The sequence below is a fragment of the Schistocerca piceifrons genome, chromosome 1 (assembly GCF_021461385.2).
Source record: "Schistocerca piceifrons isolate TAMUIC-IGC-003096 chromosome 1, iqSchPice1.1, whole genome shotgun sequence".
NCBI lineage: Eukaryota > Metazoa > Arthropoda > Insecta > Orthoptera > Acrididae > Schistocerca > Schistocerca piceifrons.
In genome coordinates, this window is record NC_060138.1 from 673,230,770 (window position 1) to 673,250,425 (window position 19,656).

General features: G+C 39.7%; 1 protein-coding gene across 4 annotated transcripts in view; it reads left to right on the forward strand.

Moving 5' to 3' along the window:
* LOC124709038 overlaps positions 1–19,656 on the forward strand; it is a 342,602-nt gene that overhangs the window by 247,787 nt on the left and 75,159 nt on the right. For all 4 annotated transcript variants that reach the window (XM_047240687.1, XM_047240709.1, XM_047240701.1 and 1 more), the window contains exons 23-24: positions 9,756–9,836; positions 13,611–13,764. In XM_047240687.1, coding sequence (XP_047096643.1) covers positions 9,756–9,836; positions 13,611–13,764 — 235 coding nt within the window. The remainder of the gene's footprint in view (positions 1–9,755; positions 9,837–13,610; positions 13,765–19,656) is intronic.

Sequence of the window (19,656 nt, forward strand, 5' to 3'; positions counted from 1 at the left end):
GGATAGTGGGGAATCATCTGCTCACTCTTCTGTTGGAAGACCTATGAATGAGGAAAGTGCACATCTACAATCTGGCAACCTACCTTCTTTCACACTTTTCCAACCCCCCTCCCCTTTCCACTCTGTTACACCTCCAGAAGACTCTTCTTCCTTTAATACAACTGTGCTGCAATTAGATGTGGTACACAAATTTCGTATTTGTCCTTAACCCACTTCATTTAACAACAAACATAAATTTTGTAACATTAAGACATTATTTTTAATAAACTGCAATTTTTCCATCACCTGCTACAACGGAACTGCTAGTCTTAGAAAAAAGAGGAATAGGACCTTTTTGTTGGAAGTTTAATGTAGTTTCAATTTTGTTCTGGGAAACGTTTTCAGTAGAAGCCACAGTTCTCAAATTATTAAAGAAAAATGTAAAAAAAAAAATTATCGTTAAAACCCCCACTCCACCCCCAACACCAACCTACTCACACCCACCTCTTGGACTTAGTATGTTATTCGTGGGACTCCCTCCTACCATTGTACAAAAATTAATGACTACACAATTTTTCCCCTATTTGACCTTTTTTTTTTTTCCTTTTACCCATTTCATCCTCCTCTTCCTTTACTATTTCGACCCTCAAAGTTACCCATTCATTTTCAGCTGTATTCCTTTCCCCCGTCTGAGTCAACCATTGCCTAATGCTCCCTCTGAAATTCTCAACTATCTCTGGTTCTTCAACGTACCCAAGTCCCACGTTGTAGCAACTTCTTCAGTTTTAACTATAGTTCACAACTACTAAATTGTGGTCAGAGTTCACTTCTGCCCCCTGAAAAGTCTTATATTTTAAAATACAGTTGAGAATCTGTGTCTTACCATTATATAATCAATCTGAAACCTTCCAGTGTCTCCAGGTTCCTTCCATCTATACAGCATTATTTCATGATTCTTAATGCGGCTATCAGTGATGATTTCATATTGCTCTGTGTAAAATTCTGCCAGGTGTTTTCCTGTTTCATATCTTTCCCCCCAATCTGTATTCTCCTACTATTTTTCCTTCTCTTGCATTTCCTACTATCGAATTCCATTCCACCATCACAGCTAAATTTTCTTCTCCCTTAACTAGCTTAATAATTTCTGTTACCTCATCACACATTCTGTCAATAGTGTCATCGTGTGTGCTGCTAGTTGGCATATAAACTTGTACCACAGTGTAGGGGCTTCATGTCTACAATAATATGTTCACGATTCGTTTTACAGTAGCGTACCCACATTTATATTTTCTTTTTCTTTATTAGACCCACTTCTGCACTACCCCTATTTGAGCTATGTGTATGTTAATACCATCTTTTGGAACTTTAATAGTAGACGACATCTGTATCACTTTATTTTGAACCATTGTCAGTAGTCATGTAGCAGTAAGGTTTTCCTTACAGTTCTGTTTGCTAAGATCGCGGACAATTCTCAGCTTTAATTTACTTCTATAACCAGTATTAAATTATTATCATTAATCATGGCTTTTTGTTTGTAACTTCATTCTTAACATTCTTCTACACCTATGTGATTGTCTTTTGTTTTGTCTTTGTTTTGGTGGTTGTGGGAGTGTCTGCTATTGTTCTCTCTCTCTCTCTCTCTCTCTCTCTCTCTCTCTCTCTCTCTCTCTCTCTCTGTGTGTGTGTGTGTGTGTGTGTGTGTGTGTGTGTGTGTGTGTGTGTGTGTGTGTGTGCGTGCGTGCGTGCGTGCGTGCGTGCGCCTGGCGTGGGAGGGGGGGGTGCTTAATTGTGTATTTCTTATTTTGTGTGTGTGTGTGTGTGTGTGTGTGTGTGTGTGTGTGTGAGAGAGAGAGAGAGAGAGAGAGAGAGAGAGAGAGAGAGAGAGAGAGCGAGGGGGAGGGGGGGGGGAGGGGGAGGTAGCTAGTATGTCCTAACTTCCGTGTGTAAGTTGTTATTCACTGTGGTAAGGTGGTGGATGTTCTAGGATGTGTACATTGCCAATTTTTTTTTTTGTGCTTATTTTGTAGTGTATAAAGGCATTGCTAAATATCTACAATATGTGTAATAGTTTAAGTAATGTTTGGTTGCTAATGTTTGTGTGTTTTATTTTTATAATTCCCTTTTGGATGTGGAAGTTTTCTTGTAGGGTTAGGAGACGTTTCTTGTCATTGAATATGGCTATTTTCCTGTGTCTGTTTTTATTGTGGTAGGCTGGAGATTTTCTTTTCGGACATGTCATGCACACGTTGAATGATGAGTACCATATTTCCATGCTCTTTCACACTCTTTGTGCCTTATTCCAAATGTTGTGCTGATCTGAATAAGTATATCGCATCACCTATTCCACTAAGACAGTAAATTCAACTTCAGTGTAACAGTTTCGATGCTCTATACTTAAGAGAGACCAGCAGAACATTTGAAGTAAGGTGTAAAAAATGTAAGAGAACATGGAAATGTGGCATGAGCCATTCAACATTTACAGAACATCTCTGACAAGAAAACTGCCAGCCAACACAATAGAAACAGACATGAAAATAGATTCCGATGCAAAAAAATCACATTAGCTTACAAGAAAACTTCCAAATCCAAAAGGCATTAACTCTTCAATGGAGTCATAAATTATTTTCTGTTCTTCATTGCTATTTGGCATTGGTAAATATATTTATTTATTATTATGTCAATTGGGCTAACTTTTGGTTTAAATCCTTAAATTTTTTGCTCACTTGTCTGCTTACTATGCACAGTCCGTCATTTCATAGCTCTCTAGTTCATAATTCTGCCTTCTGTAGTAAAGATAGGAACTGGGATTGCTATGTTTGGATGTGAACTGAGTTGGTGACCCTTCGCTCGCAGTTCCAGGTGGTGCTGGCTTTACTCGTGGAGCTTGAGTTCATCACCAGTAGACACCACTGTAGGGATCCGGATGTGGGGATCCAAGGGACATCCAGCACATCCCATCGGTTACTGCCTGCATTGCGGTTGACCCCTCACTTGTGGTTGAGTGGGAGGTCATTTCCAGTTGCGGCAGACAGCGAAAGACTTTCCAAGGGGCTAGTCAAAAGGCATCCTCCGTTTGTCTGACAAACAAGTTTTAGGCAGTGTCTGTGGCCCTTAACGATCCTGAACCAGATGCAGTCATTTGTCCTGTTTCAGAGGAAGCTTCTCAGTCTACAAGATCTGGACAGTCAAAGAGGGTAGGCTTACTGGTATTTGGAGCTCCAATGTTAGGCACGTAATAGGGTCTCTTAGGGATATCTCTGCCAAGGAGAGGAAGTAGTCCAGTTAGCACTCTGTGTGCGTACTAGGAGAGTCATCCCAGATGTGGAACAGGTGCTTCTGTATGCTATAAAAAGCAGAGGGTGCAGCCAGCCAATTGCAAGTGGGTGGCTCATGTTGGTTCTCATAATATCTGTCACTTTGGATCAGAAAAGATTCTCTGTTATTTTAGGCACCTATCTGAAGTGGAAACGAATGCCAGTCATGCTTGCAAGATTAAGGCGGATCTCACTGTCTATAGCATCGACAACAGAACCGGCTTTGGACCTTTGGAACACAGCCGAACAGAGGATCTGAATCAGAGGCTCAGACAGTTCTGTAGCCCTGTAGGCTGCAGATTCCTTGATTTGCACCATAGAGTGATGGTGTTTCAAGTTCCGTTTAATATATCAGGAGTTCGTTACACTCTGGAAACTGGTAGTGGGTGACTTTTTAGGTTAGAGGGTCTTGGGAAAGTACAGGAGGGGCTTGAGTTTCAAATGGTGCAGGAAAAACACAGGATGAGGGTAGATCTAGCAATAATTGCTATTGTAGTTTTAAATTGTCATAGCTGTGTTGGGAAATAACTAGTGCTCCAAGAGCTAATACAAAACACTGAAGCTCTAATCGTTGCCGAGATTGAAAGCTGACTGAAGCTGGAGATAAGTTCAACCAAAATTTTTCCGAAGAAGCTAATGGTGTTCAGGAAGAATAAATTACATACAGGTGATAGTGGAGAGTTTATGATGTAGTGAAGTAAAGTAGTTTCTACGAGTTAGTAGTGGTAGAGGTTATTCCTTTTACAGAACATTCATGGACATAGCAAACACTGTTGTACAACCAACTGAATCTCTGGTGCTGGCAGTGTAAATTCCAGAGAGTCTGATGATGCTCTTGTAATACTATAGAACAAAACTAGTCAGTAAATCATACTTGTTGTGACTTGTGGCAGTCCTGAAAAACTTAGGTACCCCACTCATACAATGATAGTTGGTGGTGAATACCATCTACCCCAGATATGTCGGCAAATGTTCGTGTTTAAAGTCCATGAAACACAAAATGTCATCAAAAAATTGTGGACCTCTTAGCAACAAATAATCTTGAACAAACGAGAGCATCATGGTGGGTGCAGGGATTAGTGACCACAAAGTTGTTGCAGTGAGACTGAATACTGTGACATCCAAATACACCAAAAATTAACACAAAATATATCTGCTTAAAAAAGTAAGTAAAAATAGGCTTGACGTCTTGCTAAGAAACAGTGTCCACTCCTTCCAGACAAACTGTATAAGCATAGACCAGATGTGGCTTAAATCAAGGAAGTAATATTGATGGCAACTGAGATATACATATATCAAATAAATTGCTAAGAGATGGTATTGTACCTTCATAGTACACAGAACATGCCAGGAGTCTGTGACAGCAGCAACAAAAACAGTATGCAAAATTTAAAAGAACACAAAATGTCGATGATTGGCCATGTTATATTGGAGTTTAAAACTATGTGTGGACTTGAATGTGAGATGCTTTTAATAGTTCCCACAATTAAACTCTGTTTCAAAATGTGGCAGAAAATCCCAGTCTGGTCATATGTAATTTACACTGTCGGCAAGACACAGTAAGCACCTTCATTACCTGATAGCAGTGTTACAGATGACAGTGCCACTAAAGTGAGGTTTTGGAAATTGCTACATCAAGGAAGATGAAGTAAATTTTCCAGATTTTGAATCTGGAACAGCTGATAATAAGAGCAACTTAGAGGTAGATACCCTTGGGGGTATTGAAGCACCTTAAAGCACTTAATAAAAGCAAGTCCTCCAGTCCAGATTGTATACCAATTAGGTTCCTTTCAGAGTATGCTGATACAGTAGCTCTGTATTTAGCAATCATATACAACTCCTTGCTCAACAAAAGATCTGTACCTAGGGAATGGAATGGAAACCTATACAGATCACAACAATACTCAAGAAAGGAAATAGGAGTAGTCTGCTGAAGTATAGACCCATATCATTGACATATATTTGCAATAGGATTTTGGACACATACTGTGTTCGAACATTGACATACACTGCGTTCGAACGTTAAGAATTACCTCAAATAAAACAATCTGTTAACACATAGCACAGATTCAGAAAATATCGTTCTTGCAAAACACAACTAGCCCTTTATTCATACGAAGTAATGAGTGCAATTCACAGGGGATCTCAAATTGATTCCATATTTCTTTATTTCCAGGAGGCTTTTGATGCGATACAATACCTTGCAATCGATCAGATTTCATAAATACGGAGTATCATCTCAGTTGTTCAACCGTGTTCAGGACTTCCTGTGAAAAAGGTTACAATTCATAGTAATTGGTGGAAAGTCATCAAGTAAAATAAAAGTGATGTCTATGTAAACAATGTAGGAGACATCTGAGCAGCCCTCTTAGATTGTCTGCAGATGATGCTGTCATCAGTAGTGTAGTAAAGTCATCAGGAGATCAAAACCATTTGCAAAAGGATTTACACAAGATATGTGTATGGTATGAAAAATGTCAATTGTCTCTAAATAATGAGAAGTGAGAGATCATCGACATGAGTATGAAAAGGAATCCTTTAAATTTCGGTTCCATGACGAATCACACAAATCTTGGTTGCATGATAAATAATTAGGGATTACAATTATGAATTACTTAAATTTGAACAATGACATAGACAATTGTGTTGGAAAAATGAACCAAAGGCTGCATTTTAATGGCAGAACATTTAGAAAATGCTACAGGTCTACTAAAAAGACTGCATACACCATGCTTGTCTAGCCTCTTCTGGAGTGCTGCTACGTATTATGGGACCCAAATCATGTAGGATTGACAGATTGCATTAAAAGAATACAAATAAGGGCAACTTGTTTTAAATTTTCATAAAATAGGGAAAAGTGTCTCATGGGTATGATACACGAGTTAAGGCTTTTTCGTTGCAGTGAAATCTTTTCATGAAATTTCAATCTCCGTCTCTCTGCTTAGAAGGCGAAAATATTTTGTTGGTGCCCACCTACAAAGTGAAAAATCAGAGGAATCAGAGCTTGCACTGGAAAGATTAAATTGTTCATTTTACTAACATTGTGTTAGAGAGTGGAACAGTGGAGAAAAAGGCTGAAGGTGGCTCAATGGACCATCTGCCAGGCACGTAATTGTGAATTGCAGAGTAGTCATGTGAATATAAATATCAATGCCAAGGTTTGCATTACAACTTAGTCTTTCTGGCCAGCTGTATGGCAGGTTCAAAAGACTTGCTGAAAGGAAGCATGGATAAAGAGCAGTAAAAAGGGGAATGATGACTTGCTTAACATTAAAATTGAGAATGATGCAGTAGTGGAAGAAATGAAAGAATTGTCCTACCTAAGAATCAGGCTTACACAGGTGGCTGAAACACTGCAGGTATCAGAAATAGAGTGGCACAGGCAATGAAAACTTTGAATAAAATCTTTTTGGTTTTCAAAGCACATCATTTTGAACACAATACTTCAGCTTTCATGGAGAAGAAATAAAAATGAGGATATAATATGAACATCAACAAAAGCAAAATGAGGATAATGGAATGTAGTTGAATTAAATCGGGGTGATGCTGTGGGAATTAGATTAGGAAATGAGATGCTTAAAGTAGTAAATGAGTTTTGCCATTTGGGGAGCAAAATAACTCATGAAGGTCAAAGTAGAGAGGATATGAAATGTAGACTGGCAATGGCAAGGAAAACGTTTCTGAAGAAGATAAATTTGTTAACATTGAGTATAGATTTAAGTGTCAGGAAGTCGTTTCTGAAAGTATGTGTGTGGAGTGTAGCTGTGTATGGAAGTGAAACATGGACAATAAATAGTTTAGACAAGAAGAGAATAGAAGCTTTCGGAATGTGATGCTACAGAAGAATGATGAAGATTAGATGAGTAGATCACATAACTAATGAGGAGGTATTGAATAGAATTGGGGAGAAGAGAAATTTGTGGCACAGCTTGACTAGAAGAAGGGATCAGTTGGTAGGCCATATTCTGAGGCATCAAGGGATCACCAATTTAGTATTGGAGGGCAGCGTGGAGGGTAAAAATCGTAGATTGAGACCAAGATCTGAATACACTAAACAGATTCAGAAGGATGTAGGTTGCATTAGGTACTGGGAGATGAAGAAGCTTACACAGGGTAGAGTAGCATGTAAACTGCATCAAACCAGTCTCTGGACTGAAGACCGCAACAACAACAATAACAACTACTTCAGCTTTCATCAGATGTCTTTCCCATCCCTATCATGAGTAAAGCTACTAATTTCCAGGTTCAGCATGGTGCTCCGCATGCATAGATAGTTCAGCAACATCTGAAACCTTCCAGAGGAGAGCTGAAATAATGCATGTGCGGGAAGAGTAGGTTGGCAACTTTCTGGCAGCTTCAGCACACTGGAGAGCTGAATAACATCAGGTGGTGCAAGATGCCAGTACTACATCTGAAATGGCTGATCTTGGTTTACAATGTATGCATTATTTCAGATTTCCTCTGGTAGTTTGTAGGTGCTGCTGTCTGACCTATATAAATGGAAAACCATGCCAACCCTGGCTGTCCGTAGTTCTGATCCTGATGAAGATGATGTAGGATACAGCTGTCTAAAGCTCAGGTTCTGTTCAAATTGATGCCACTTGCAAACCTAGATTATTAAATTTTTTATATTTTGAAAGATCATGGTTGTAATAGTTGGGTAGACATAGAAGATTAACAAAACTATCCTCACTCCGGATACACAAGCTGCTGCATTACCAACCAATGAGGAGTCCTCATTGTCACTTGGTTGCAGATTATAGGCAACATAGATAGATTCCAAACAAAAAAATGATGATAGGGAGAAAAATAAGAGCAAATCTAAAAGTCAGTATGGCAATGAAACTTACATGGCAAAGTACTAGAAATAAAAAAAAAATACATTTAATCCAATCAATTGAATAAAAAAAATCAACTCTTTTGATTAGATTTAGAAATGAAAAACTAAGAATGAAAAAAATTCACTATATTTGACGAGATTTGACTCTACACCCTTCTACATGTCAGGATTGTATGCTAACCATTGAACTATGCCACAACACTTGGCTAAATGGGTATATTTATAACTGTGGTGAACCAGTCGCAACGATGAATTGCAGCTTTCAAAAATTTGGCTTCACGCAATTTCGTACAAAGCTTATCTAATGTAAGCCAATCTCTAGGATTATGATAATTGTATATGTGACACTGAATCACGCCTTGGAAGTCTCCAGTAGTGTTTAGTTAGTGCTGCCTATGAAATCTGTGTATTTCTTTGGCATCATTTTTTTGTGTGTGTGTGTGTGTGTGTGTGTGTGTGTGTGTGTGTGTGTGTGTGTGGGTGGGTGGATGGGTGGATGGATGGATGGATGGTTTTTGATGTAGATATCATGTGTGGTGAAATTTGAAATAAAAGTGCCAGATCCATTATTCGGGATCCAAACACATCAAGAAAGCCAGACAAGAAATTGGAAGTGAACTGACCAATTTTAGTGGCAGTTTAGCAACAGTGAACAGCTTGGGCTTGATGTTGGTTGGAGGAACTCAACTCCAACGTGTGAGGTGTGAACCATCAAGTAATTTTAATTGTACTATAGTCAAAATGACTGTATGAATGCTTGACAGTGACTGTCATATAGATACTTGAATAAGAAAACAGCTAAGTAATCTGTCATCATCATCCTGGACAGTTTCCAGCCTCTGGCCGGGTCTGTACGGAACATAGGCCTCTCCATTGTCTTCTATCTTGCCACCATCTCTCCGCCTTCACCTTGGTCCAGTCTTCTCCTTTCTTCTGGACGCATTCATCTACTCCTTTCAGCCATCTGTCTCTCGGTCGTGCTGTTGGTCTCTTTCCTCCCAGTTTCACCTTGTGTATTCTCCTGGGTATCCTTTTCTCCTCCATTCTCTTAACGTGTCCATACCAGCTAAGTAATCTGTACAGAATATTTTTATGAGTATAATCATTGTTGTCATTATATGTGCAAGTAGCCCTTTACTTTTTGTGCAGTGGCCTCTCTTATTAATGTGATTGTCATAGTAAATGAAGTCAGATGAAGACTGTGTAGGAAATCAGGAAATTGATAGCAGCAAAAGTCATCACTGTATTGTGAGACAAAACCTTGAATTTATGCCTCTCCTTATCCCCCTCCCAAACTCAGATGGTAAGTGGTTGCTGCTGTCATGTTTTGCATATATATGTTTAAAATGGCTACTTTGTTTTTGACATTATAAACTCTTAATACCTCTACAATGGTCACAAAAATGCAAGTGGTTTTTATTCGATGCCAAAACAACAATCTTAGTTTGACACATGCTGAGAATGTCATGTACATTGTAGAATTCCAGGATTCATTAGAGAAATTTATTTTCTGTATAATGTACCATACTAATTTACAAGACTTGTATTAATGTACTTTGTGAAAGAAGGCTTATGTTGCATTATTTAGATGCACTAAAAAAATAGAAATTCTTGATTTCCAGGAAAGCAAAAGATGAAATGTTGGAGCTATGTAAGCAAATGGTGAATTATATCAAATACTCTGAATTCAAGAAGTTGGAGATGTAAGTAATATTTTGCTAAATTATATTATTTCGTCCTGTTAAGTGTTCATTTCAGTTGGGGTTTTTGGTCTAATAATGAGACTATCTAGCAATCAGTTATAATGTTTTTTGTATTTAGAAACTAAAGCAGTTAAATGCGTCTCTCAAAAATTCTTGAAAAAATTGACTTTGACGTTGAAAGTTTAATTCATTACATTTAAGACATTTTTACCTACAGGCCATGTGGCACAGTTAATAGCGTTTGATTGAGATTTGAACCAACAATCCATTGATTATCCCGTTACCAATCTGCACGTCCTCAGAAAACTTCAGACTTGATTTTCTCAAGAACTTTTGAGAGTTTCATTGAACTGCTTTGGCTGACCGATATTTCAGTTCTGAGATTCATATACTACAAACATAAAAATTTACAAAAATCCATTTGCCAAGTGGTCTCCATGCACATTCGTTAGTTTATGGCCACAACTGATCAATGAAATTTATTAATTATTTGTTGCAGTAGAATATCACTATGCATTTTGGACTGGTTTCCATTTTTCCAGCAAAATTAAAAACTTGTTTGCATCAGTGTTAAACATAAAATGCCAGTGTAAAATTATTGTAAACCATTGTGCAGACTTGTGTGTTTCATGTTGATGACTACATTTTGAAACCATGCAGCCACATTGCCTGTGAACAGCAAATTCATATGTGTAGGATACCTGATATTAAGTGAAAGGATGGACCTGTAAGCTGCACATCATGGCTTTAATATCATTTTTTTCATTAGTACTGCATTTTGTCACTGCTGAAGTGAAGTGCAAAATTTTATGTTTATGAACATTTAAATCAAGTTGCTAATCTTGGCACCACATTGAAGTCTTATCTAGATCTGACCGAGTATTTGTGCAATTTTTTTAACAGTACTTCATTATAGATAACTGCAGCGTCTGCAAAAAGTCTGAGGTTACTATATTCATTCTGTTAGTCAGCATCACAACTAATTGCCAAAAATTATACTTTTTCTTAACAATACCCAGTGCATTTTCGTCAGACATTTCATATGGTGTCAGTGGTGTTGGCTGCAGTTACACTGCCCTTGCTAAATTTAACCTCAGCAACTGTTACTTATCTTACAAGCTCAATGACTTTGTCTGAATTACACTATAATTCAGGCTGCTTATGGGAAACCAACTGGGTGGCGTCTTCAGTAATGCCTGCATTTTGACAGGTGAAGGTGCAAAAGGAATGAAATATCGGTAGTAGTCAAAGATGCCACCCAGCTGCATTCTCTTAAGATTTCTGAACATTTTATATGCCAGAGGAAATTCCAATATCACATGACACAATAGTTTCATGTAATAAAAATAAAAAATAAATTGGAAACGGATTGTTTATATATGTGTGTTATGAGCTGTCAAGAATACAAGATGAGCATAAAATTAAGTACCGTATGAGAGTGCTGATTGGGGGATTGGGCGAGTGAAATTGTTGACAGTGAATTCAAGCAAGATTTAATATCTGCATAAGATTTAGTATTATCTGCCTAATATATCTTAGAATTATATTTTTAACCAAGAGTTCATATTCAGTTCAAGCATTTGTGCATTAAAATGTTCTCTTTGCTTCACTCACTTGATTTTCAATGATTCTATCTACATTTACATTTATACTCTGCAAGCCACCCAACAGTGTGTGTCGGAGGGCACTTTACGTGCCACTGTCATTACCTCCCTATCCTGTTCCAGTCGCGTATGGTTCGCGAGAAGAACGAGTGTCGGAAAGCCTCCCTGCATGCTCAAATTTCTCTAATTTTACATTCATGATCTCCTCGGGAGGTATAGGTAGGGGGAAGCAATATATTCGATACCTCATCCAGAAATGCACCCTCTCGAAGCCTGGACAGCAAGCTACACCGCAATGCAGAGCACCTCTCTTGCACAGTCTGCCACTTGAGTTTGCTAAACATCTCCGTAACGCTATCACGTTTACCAAATAACCCCGTGACGAAACGCGTCGCTCTTCTTTGGATTTTCTCTATCTCCTCCATCAACCCGACCTGATACGAATCCCACACTGATGAGCAATACTCAAGTATAGGTCGAACGAGTGTTTTGTAAGCCACCTCCTTTGTTGATGGACTACATTTTCTAAGGACTCTCCCAATGAATCTCAACCTGGTACCCGCCTTACCAACAATTAATTTTATATGATCATTCCACTTCAAATCGTTCCGCACGCATACTCCCAGATACTTTACAGAAGTAACTGCTACCAGTGTTTGTTCTGCTATCATATAATCATACAATAATAGATCCTTCTTTCTATGTATTCACAATACATTACATTTGTTTATGTTAAGGGTCAGTTGCCACTCCCTGCACCAAGTGCCTATCTGCTGCAGATCTTCCTGCATTTCGCTGCAATTTTCTAATGCTGCAACTTCTCTGTATACTACAGCATCATCCGCTAAAAGCCGCATGGAACTTCCCGACACTATCTACTAGGTCATTTATATATATTGTGAAAAGCAAAGGTCCCATAACACTCCCCTGTGGCACACCAGAGGTTACTTTAACGTCTGTAGACGTCTCTCCATTGAGAACAACATGCTGTGTTCTGTTTGCTAAAAACTCTTCAATCCAGCCACACAGCTGGTCTGATATTCCGTAGGCTCTTACTTTGTTTGTCAGACGACAGTGTGGAACTGTATTGAACGCCTTCCGGAAGTCAAGGAAAATGGCATCTACCTGGGAGCCCTGTATCTAATATTTTCTGGGTTTCATGAACAAATAAAGCGAGTTGGGTCTCACACGATCGCTGTTTCCAGAATCCATGTTGATTCCTACAGAGTAGATTCTGGGTTTCCAGAAAAGACATGATACACGAGCAAAAAACATGTTCTAAAATTCTACAACATATCGACATCAGAGATATAGGCCTATAGTTTTGCGTATCTGCTCGACGACCCCTTCTTGAAGACTGGGACTACCTGTGCTCTTTTCCAATCCTTTGGAACCTTCTGTTCCTCTAGAGACTTGCGGTACATGGCTGTTAGAAGGGGGGCAAGTTCTTTCGCGTACTCTGTGTAGAATCAAATTGGTATCCCGTCAGGTCCAGTGGACTTTCCTCTGTTGAGTGATTCCAGTTGCTTTTCTATTCCTTGGACACTTATTTCGATGTCAGCCATTTTTTCGTTTGTGCGAGGATTTAGAGAAGGAACAGCAGTGTGGTCTTCCTCTGTGGAAACAGCTTTGGAAAAAGGTGTTTAGTATTTCAGCGTTACGTGTGTCATCCTCTGTTTCAATGCCATCATCATCCCGGAGTGTCTGGATATGCTGTTTCGAGCCACTTAATGATTTAACGTAAGACGAGAACTTCCTTGGAGTTTCTGTCAAGTCTGTACATAGAATTTTACTTTCGAATTTAGTTTCTTTCCATTATAACTTTGCTTTTCATTCCCTTTTATTTAAATATTTGTGGGTTTTTTTTCTTTTCTTCCCTTTATAGCATTACTCATTTCTTGCAAATAATTTTTTTATCTTTAAAAATTATTAATACTTTGGTCTCTCTTCTTTATTTATTATAGTAAAATATTGCACCACTTTAGTTGTCTTTCAAGTACCCGTTACCTCACTTAATAAAAAATTTAGTGACAAACAAAAGTGTTTTCAAAAACTCAAACCTTAAGTTCACTGATTTTAATGAATAGGTCCATATTAAAATATAGCAAGAGTCATTATTCTATCTCATCTAGTCGTTTATCATTCTTATGTGAATCATTATTTATTACAGTTATAAGACAAAATTTTTAGAAACAAAGGAACTGATGGAAATAGTGAACAAAAGTAGATGTTTGAAAACAGGTGACAATCAGAATGGTGTGGAAAGTTTGAGAAAGCTGGACCAAAACCTTACATCAGTTCAAGAATGTGAAAATAAGCTGAAGGTCAGTAACAGAATATTGTTATAAAGATGTGTATCATATTCAATGCTACAAACAGAAAAATAGGTAGTTGCTTCATTACAGTGATTTTTCTGCTCTCTAAATTACTGGTGATTCTGAATTGCTTTTTATTTTGCGTGGAAGCAGGTGTGACAAAAACGAAACATTATTAGTATTTCAAGTACCTAATTCTAAGCACCCAAAAATGGTAATAAATGTAAAAGCTCTACAACTTTTATCCATAATGGGTGTGGGATACTGTAACTGTGACGAATAAAGTTTTTAGAAATAACTGCATTTATTAGTATTTCAGGTACATAATTCTAAGCACCCAAAACTGGCAATAAATGTAAAAGCTCTAAAACTTTTATCCATTATGGGTGTGGAACACTGCAACTGTGATGAATAAAGTTTTTGAAATAACTGCAACCAATCACATTTTATGATAGTCCAAGTTTTATTATATCGTGGCTGGTTTCAGGTGTCCTAGCTAATAACTCTAAGTAATGGCTTCAGATTGGTCGTATGATTTAAGTAATTTCTACAAAATAACCTCCAAAATACTACATTTATTCACAAAAAATTATGTACCACAATGAATCACTAGGCATAATAAAAATTGAACCATCAACAAAGGTGAGTGTTTTGCAGTTATTTGTGAAAACCTTTAAAAGCTATCACGTGAGGAAATGGAAAATTTTAGAGTTTTACACTAATTTGTGGATTTCTCTCTGGTAATAAGCAGATAACTCGGAAATAATAGAGTCACACTGTTAATTTTTTTAAGTAAAACAACTGGTGTAGCATGGCTGTGCAAAAAGTGACGACGTCAGTGGCTAATGTAACATTACGATTTGTAATTCCTTTATTGTTTTCTTTTATTTATGGTTTTTGGAAGGAGCTTGTGCAAAATATGAAGACACACTAATATGAACCAAAATTTCCTCCTAAAATTTATTATTGTAGTTATGGCTTTTACATTGAAAGTCTTTTTACAACTTATTTTTGTTTCAATGCCTTCTAAATAGCTGCACATAATTTTTAATTGTGTGCCACATTTATCTTGTTATGGGGACAGGAACAGTGATATTGATTTCAGCTCTAAATGCCTGACCAGACAGAATGAGGTCTGGTGGCATGGCTCAGGCCATGGCAGATGCCTGTGGCGTGCAGCAGCATGGTATGCCAAAAGCAGCAGGCTTTGTGGAGAGAGGGTAGAGCAACTAGGTGCAGTCAGTAGATTAGAAATAGAGCAGCTGACTGCAGTGACTGCTGTTACTGTGTCAACTGTCACACTATGAAAACAGCTGGATTTTCATTACCAGCTTGCATTTGTAGCACTGTATGAGGGATGTTCCTCCTGTCACTGCTGCCCTCAGCAGTCAATATGAAAAATCACAGCAGTTAAATGGGCCAGCAGGCACATCCACAAGCTGCAATGGCAAATCTGTAGTCTGAGACAAGTGGATGCAGGCAACAGTGGCAGACTGGTGGCCGCTGTGTCAAAGCACCATTTGCACAACAGCACAATGCAATATCGAATATTTCAGTGACGCAACTTGGCTGTCGCAGCTCAAAGCCACATTACCAGGCTGGGTTCTGTCTGGCCAGGCCTTAAATGATTTTTAAAATATCTTTGTCATTGTCTGCACTTGTCAGATTCATTTCAGTGTGTATTATTTCTTGAGAGATCAAAGAATCTGAAAATTGTTTTTCATTTTGTGGAATTGCTCAAAGTACCAGAGATCTTTTGCTTCAATTGCTGGTAAATGTTTTGTAGCCTATATTGATAGTGAAATTTAAAGTTTCTTATGATATTTTATCGAATGGTTTGTGATACACTTTTGCTATTCAGAGGTCAATAATATACGCTTAATAGTTTAAGTGTACTTATCAACAATAATTGCAACATCATGATTTTCTTTTAAACATTGTTTATCCATGCTTTTGTCCACCATGTATTCATTGGATGATATTGTTACCTTTTTAAAGCGCCATGCTTTTAAACTTTTTCAAATGGCTATTAAGGTCTTCTTTTTTAAGTCAACCAAATTGCATCCTACCAGTACCATAATTCTTTCCTTAGAAATTGCCCTCCCTCACCCACCCCTCTTCTCACCGAACATTATTTCCCTTTTGAAGATAAAATTGTATCAAGAAACCAGCATTAAATATGCCAGTTTCAGTTATGTTGAAGACACCTTCACATCATATTGTTTAAGTTTTGAAAGCACTGTAGACTATAACCTGCCTGTAATCCTATTTGGTTAAACTTGCTGAGTCGCACATAGGTACAACAAAAAGACTGTCACAATATAAGCGTTTTGCTGTCATGGCCTTTGTCAAAAATAGACGACACACACACACATACACACACACACACACACACACACACACACACAGACACACACACACACACACACACACACACACACACACACACACACACACGACTGTAGCCTTTGGCAGCTTAAGTTACACTGCAAGCAACAGTAGCAGTGCATTATGGGAGTGGCAACTGGGTGGGGGTTGAGGAGGAGGCTGGGACAGGAAAGGGGAGGGGATAGCAGGGTAGGTGTGGAGGACAGTGAAGTGCTGCTGGGGAGCGCGCATCACAATGTGGGGAGGGGGTAGAGCAACTAGGTGCAGTCAGGAGATTAGTAGGGCAGGGAAGAGAGAGGGGGGGGGGGGGGGAGTTTTGGAAAAGGAAAGAAGTAGAAAGACTGGGTGTGTTGGTGGAATGAGGGCTGTGTAGTGCTAGAACAGGAACAGGGAAGGGGCTGGATGGGTGACAAAAATGACTAACATAGGTTGAGGCCAAAAGGGTTACAGGGACGTAGATATATTGCAGGGAGAGTTACCATCTACGCAATTCAGATAAGCTAGTGTTGGTGAGAAGGATCCATATGACACAGGCTGTGAAGCAGTCATTGAAATAAAGGATGTCGTGTTGGGCAGCGTGCTCAACAATAGGGTGGTCCTCCTGTTTCTTGGCCACTGTTTGTCAGTGGCCACTCAGGTGGACAGATAGCTTGTTTGTTCTCATGCCCACGCAGAATGCAGCACAGTGGTTGCAGCTAGCTTGTAGATTACATGACTGGTTTCACAGATAGCCCTGCCTTTGATGGGATAACTTTGATGGGATAAATGATGTTTGTGACCAGACTGGAATGGGTGATGGTGGGAGGATGTATGGGACAGGTCTTGCATCTAGTCTATTACAGGGATATGAACCATGAGGTAAAGGGTTGGGAGCAGGGGTGTGTACGGATGGACAGAATATTGTGTGGGTTCGGTGGATGGTGGAATACCACTCTGGGACATTTCTCATTTCAGGGCAAGACAACAAGTAGTCAAAACCCTGGTGGAGAATTGAATTCAGTTGCCCCAGTCCTGGATGGTACTGAGTCACAAGGAAAATGCTCCTCTGTGGCCGAACGGTGAGGCTGTGGGGAGACTGGAAAGGTAAGGCACGGGAGATTTGTTTTTGTACAAGGTTGGGAGGATAATTACTGTCTGTGAAGGCCTCAAGCAAACCCTTGGTTTATTTCGAGAGGGACCGGTCGTCATTGCAGATGTGACGACCACGGGGTGGCTCGGCTGTATGGAAAGGACTTCTTGGTGTGGAACGGGCAGCAAGCTGTTGAAGTGGAGGGACAGCATGTGGTTAGTAGGTTTAATACGGACAGAGGCACTGATGTAGCCATCTTTGAGGTGGAGGTCAGCATACAGGAAGGTGGTTTGTTGGGTTTTGTAGGACCAAGTGAAGCAAATGGGAGAGAAGCTGTCGAGGTTCTGGAGGAATGTGGGTAGGTTGTCTTCACCTTCGATCCAGATCGCAAAGATGTCATAACTGAATCTGAACCAGGTGTGGGGGTTTGGGATTTGGATGTTCAGGAAAGATTCCTCCAGATGGCCCATGAATAGGTTGGTATAGGATGATGCCATGTGAGTGCCCATAACCATACGTCAGATTTGTTTGTAGGTAATGCCTTCAAAGGAGAAGTAATTGTGGGTGAGGATATAGTTGGTCATGGGTGACTAGGAAAGAGGTTGTTGGTTTGGAACGTTCGGGGCATTGGTAAAGGTAGTGTTCAACAGTGGTAAGGCCATGGGTGCTACGGGTGTTAGTGTAAATGAGGGTGGCATCAGTAGTGACGAGCAGGGGCATGGTGTGCTTAAGGGACAGGAACTATGGAGAGTTGGTGGAGGAACACACGGCCACAAACATCACCTATCCCATCAAAGGCAGTGTTACCTGTGAATCCAGTCATGTAATCTACAAGCTAAGCTGTAACCACTGTGCTGCATTCTATGTGAGCATGGCCACCGACAAACTCTGGCCAAGAAACAAGTGGATGACCCTGTTGCTGAGCACGCTGCCCAACATAACATCCTTCATTTCATGACTGCTTCACAGCCTGTGCCATATGGATCCTTCTCACCAACACTAGCTTATCTGAATTGCGTAGGTGGTAACTCTCCCTGCAATATATCTACGTCCCAGTAACCCTTTTGGCCTCAACCTATGTTAGTCATTTTTGTCACCCATCCAGCCCCTTCCCTGTTCCTGTTCCAGCACTACACAGCCCTCATTCCACCAACACACCCAGTCTTTCTACTTCTCTCCTTTTCCAAAACTCCCCCCCCCCCCCCCCCCCCCCACTCTTCCTTGCCATCCATCTAATCTCCCAACTGCACCTAGCTGCCCTGTCCTCTCTCCACATTATCATTGCACACTCCCCAGCAGCACTTCACTGTCCCGCACCCTACCCTGCTATCCCTCCCCCTCCCCACCCCCAGCTTCTTCGTTAACCCCACCCAGGTGCCACTCCCATCATGCACTGCTGCTGTTGCCCGCAATTTAGTGTCAGCTGCCAGAGGTTGCAGTCGTGTGTGCGAGTTGCATTTGCACGCGCGCACGCGCGCGCTGTGTGTGTGTGTGTGTGTGTGTGTGTGTGTGTGTGTGTGTCATCTATTTGCAACAAAGGCCTTTATAGTCAAAAGCTTATATTCGTGACAGTCTTTTTGTTGTGCCTACCTGCGACTTAGTGTCTCTGCGATATGGTGAGTAGCAACTTTCCTTTTCATAATATCATTACATTCAAACATGGATGCTCCATTGTTTGGTTAAACTTGGTTGGATTTGTTGCGAACTTCTTCTTCTTCTTCTTCTTCTCCTCCTTTTTCTTTTAATTTCAGTCATACCGTATTTGTAGAAAATTCGATACACATTTGTTTGTAAGATTGTTAGCTCTGTCCAGCAATAAGACTCCTGGATGGATGTGTTCTGAGGCATAGTTTAATTTAGGTGCACTGCCCCAGAAGATAATTCCGTAAGACAACAGGAAGGGAGAAAACGCAAAATAAGCCAGCACTCTTCTCTTTAGATTGACGTAGTGGGAGATGCTATTAAGGGTATGCCACAGTGAACTAAGCTTTTTGATTGATTTATTCACATGATGGCTCCATTTGAAGGTGTTATCCAGCTGAACCCAAGGAATTTTACACACTGCGCTTCATTCATTGTATGACCAATAAAATCTTCTTCTTGCATTAGAAGGCCATTTTTGCTTGTTAGCAATTGTAATTATCTTCGTTTCATTAAAATTTGAGCTGTTTGCTGTGAAGCAGTTGTAGGTCTGTTCAGCTGTCATGTGAACTGTCTGATAAGGTCGAGTTTGGATTCTTGATATGAGTGCTTGTGTTGCCAACAAATAGTAGTGTTTTTAACTGTGTTTTAAAGCCATTGGAAGATCATTCATGTAGGTTAGAAACAAGAGTGGGCCCAGTACTGGAGCCTCGGGCACTCCACACTTTTATGTTCCCTCATTCTGAGATTATTTTCATTCCTGGAATACAGTCTCTAAATGAGATAATCTGTTTTCTGTTACA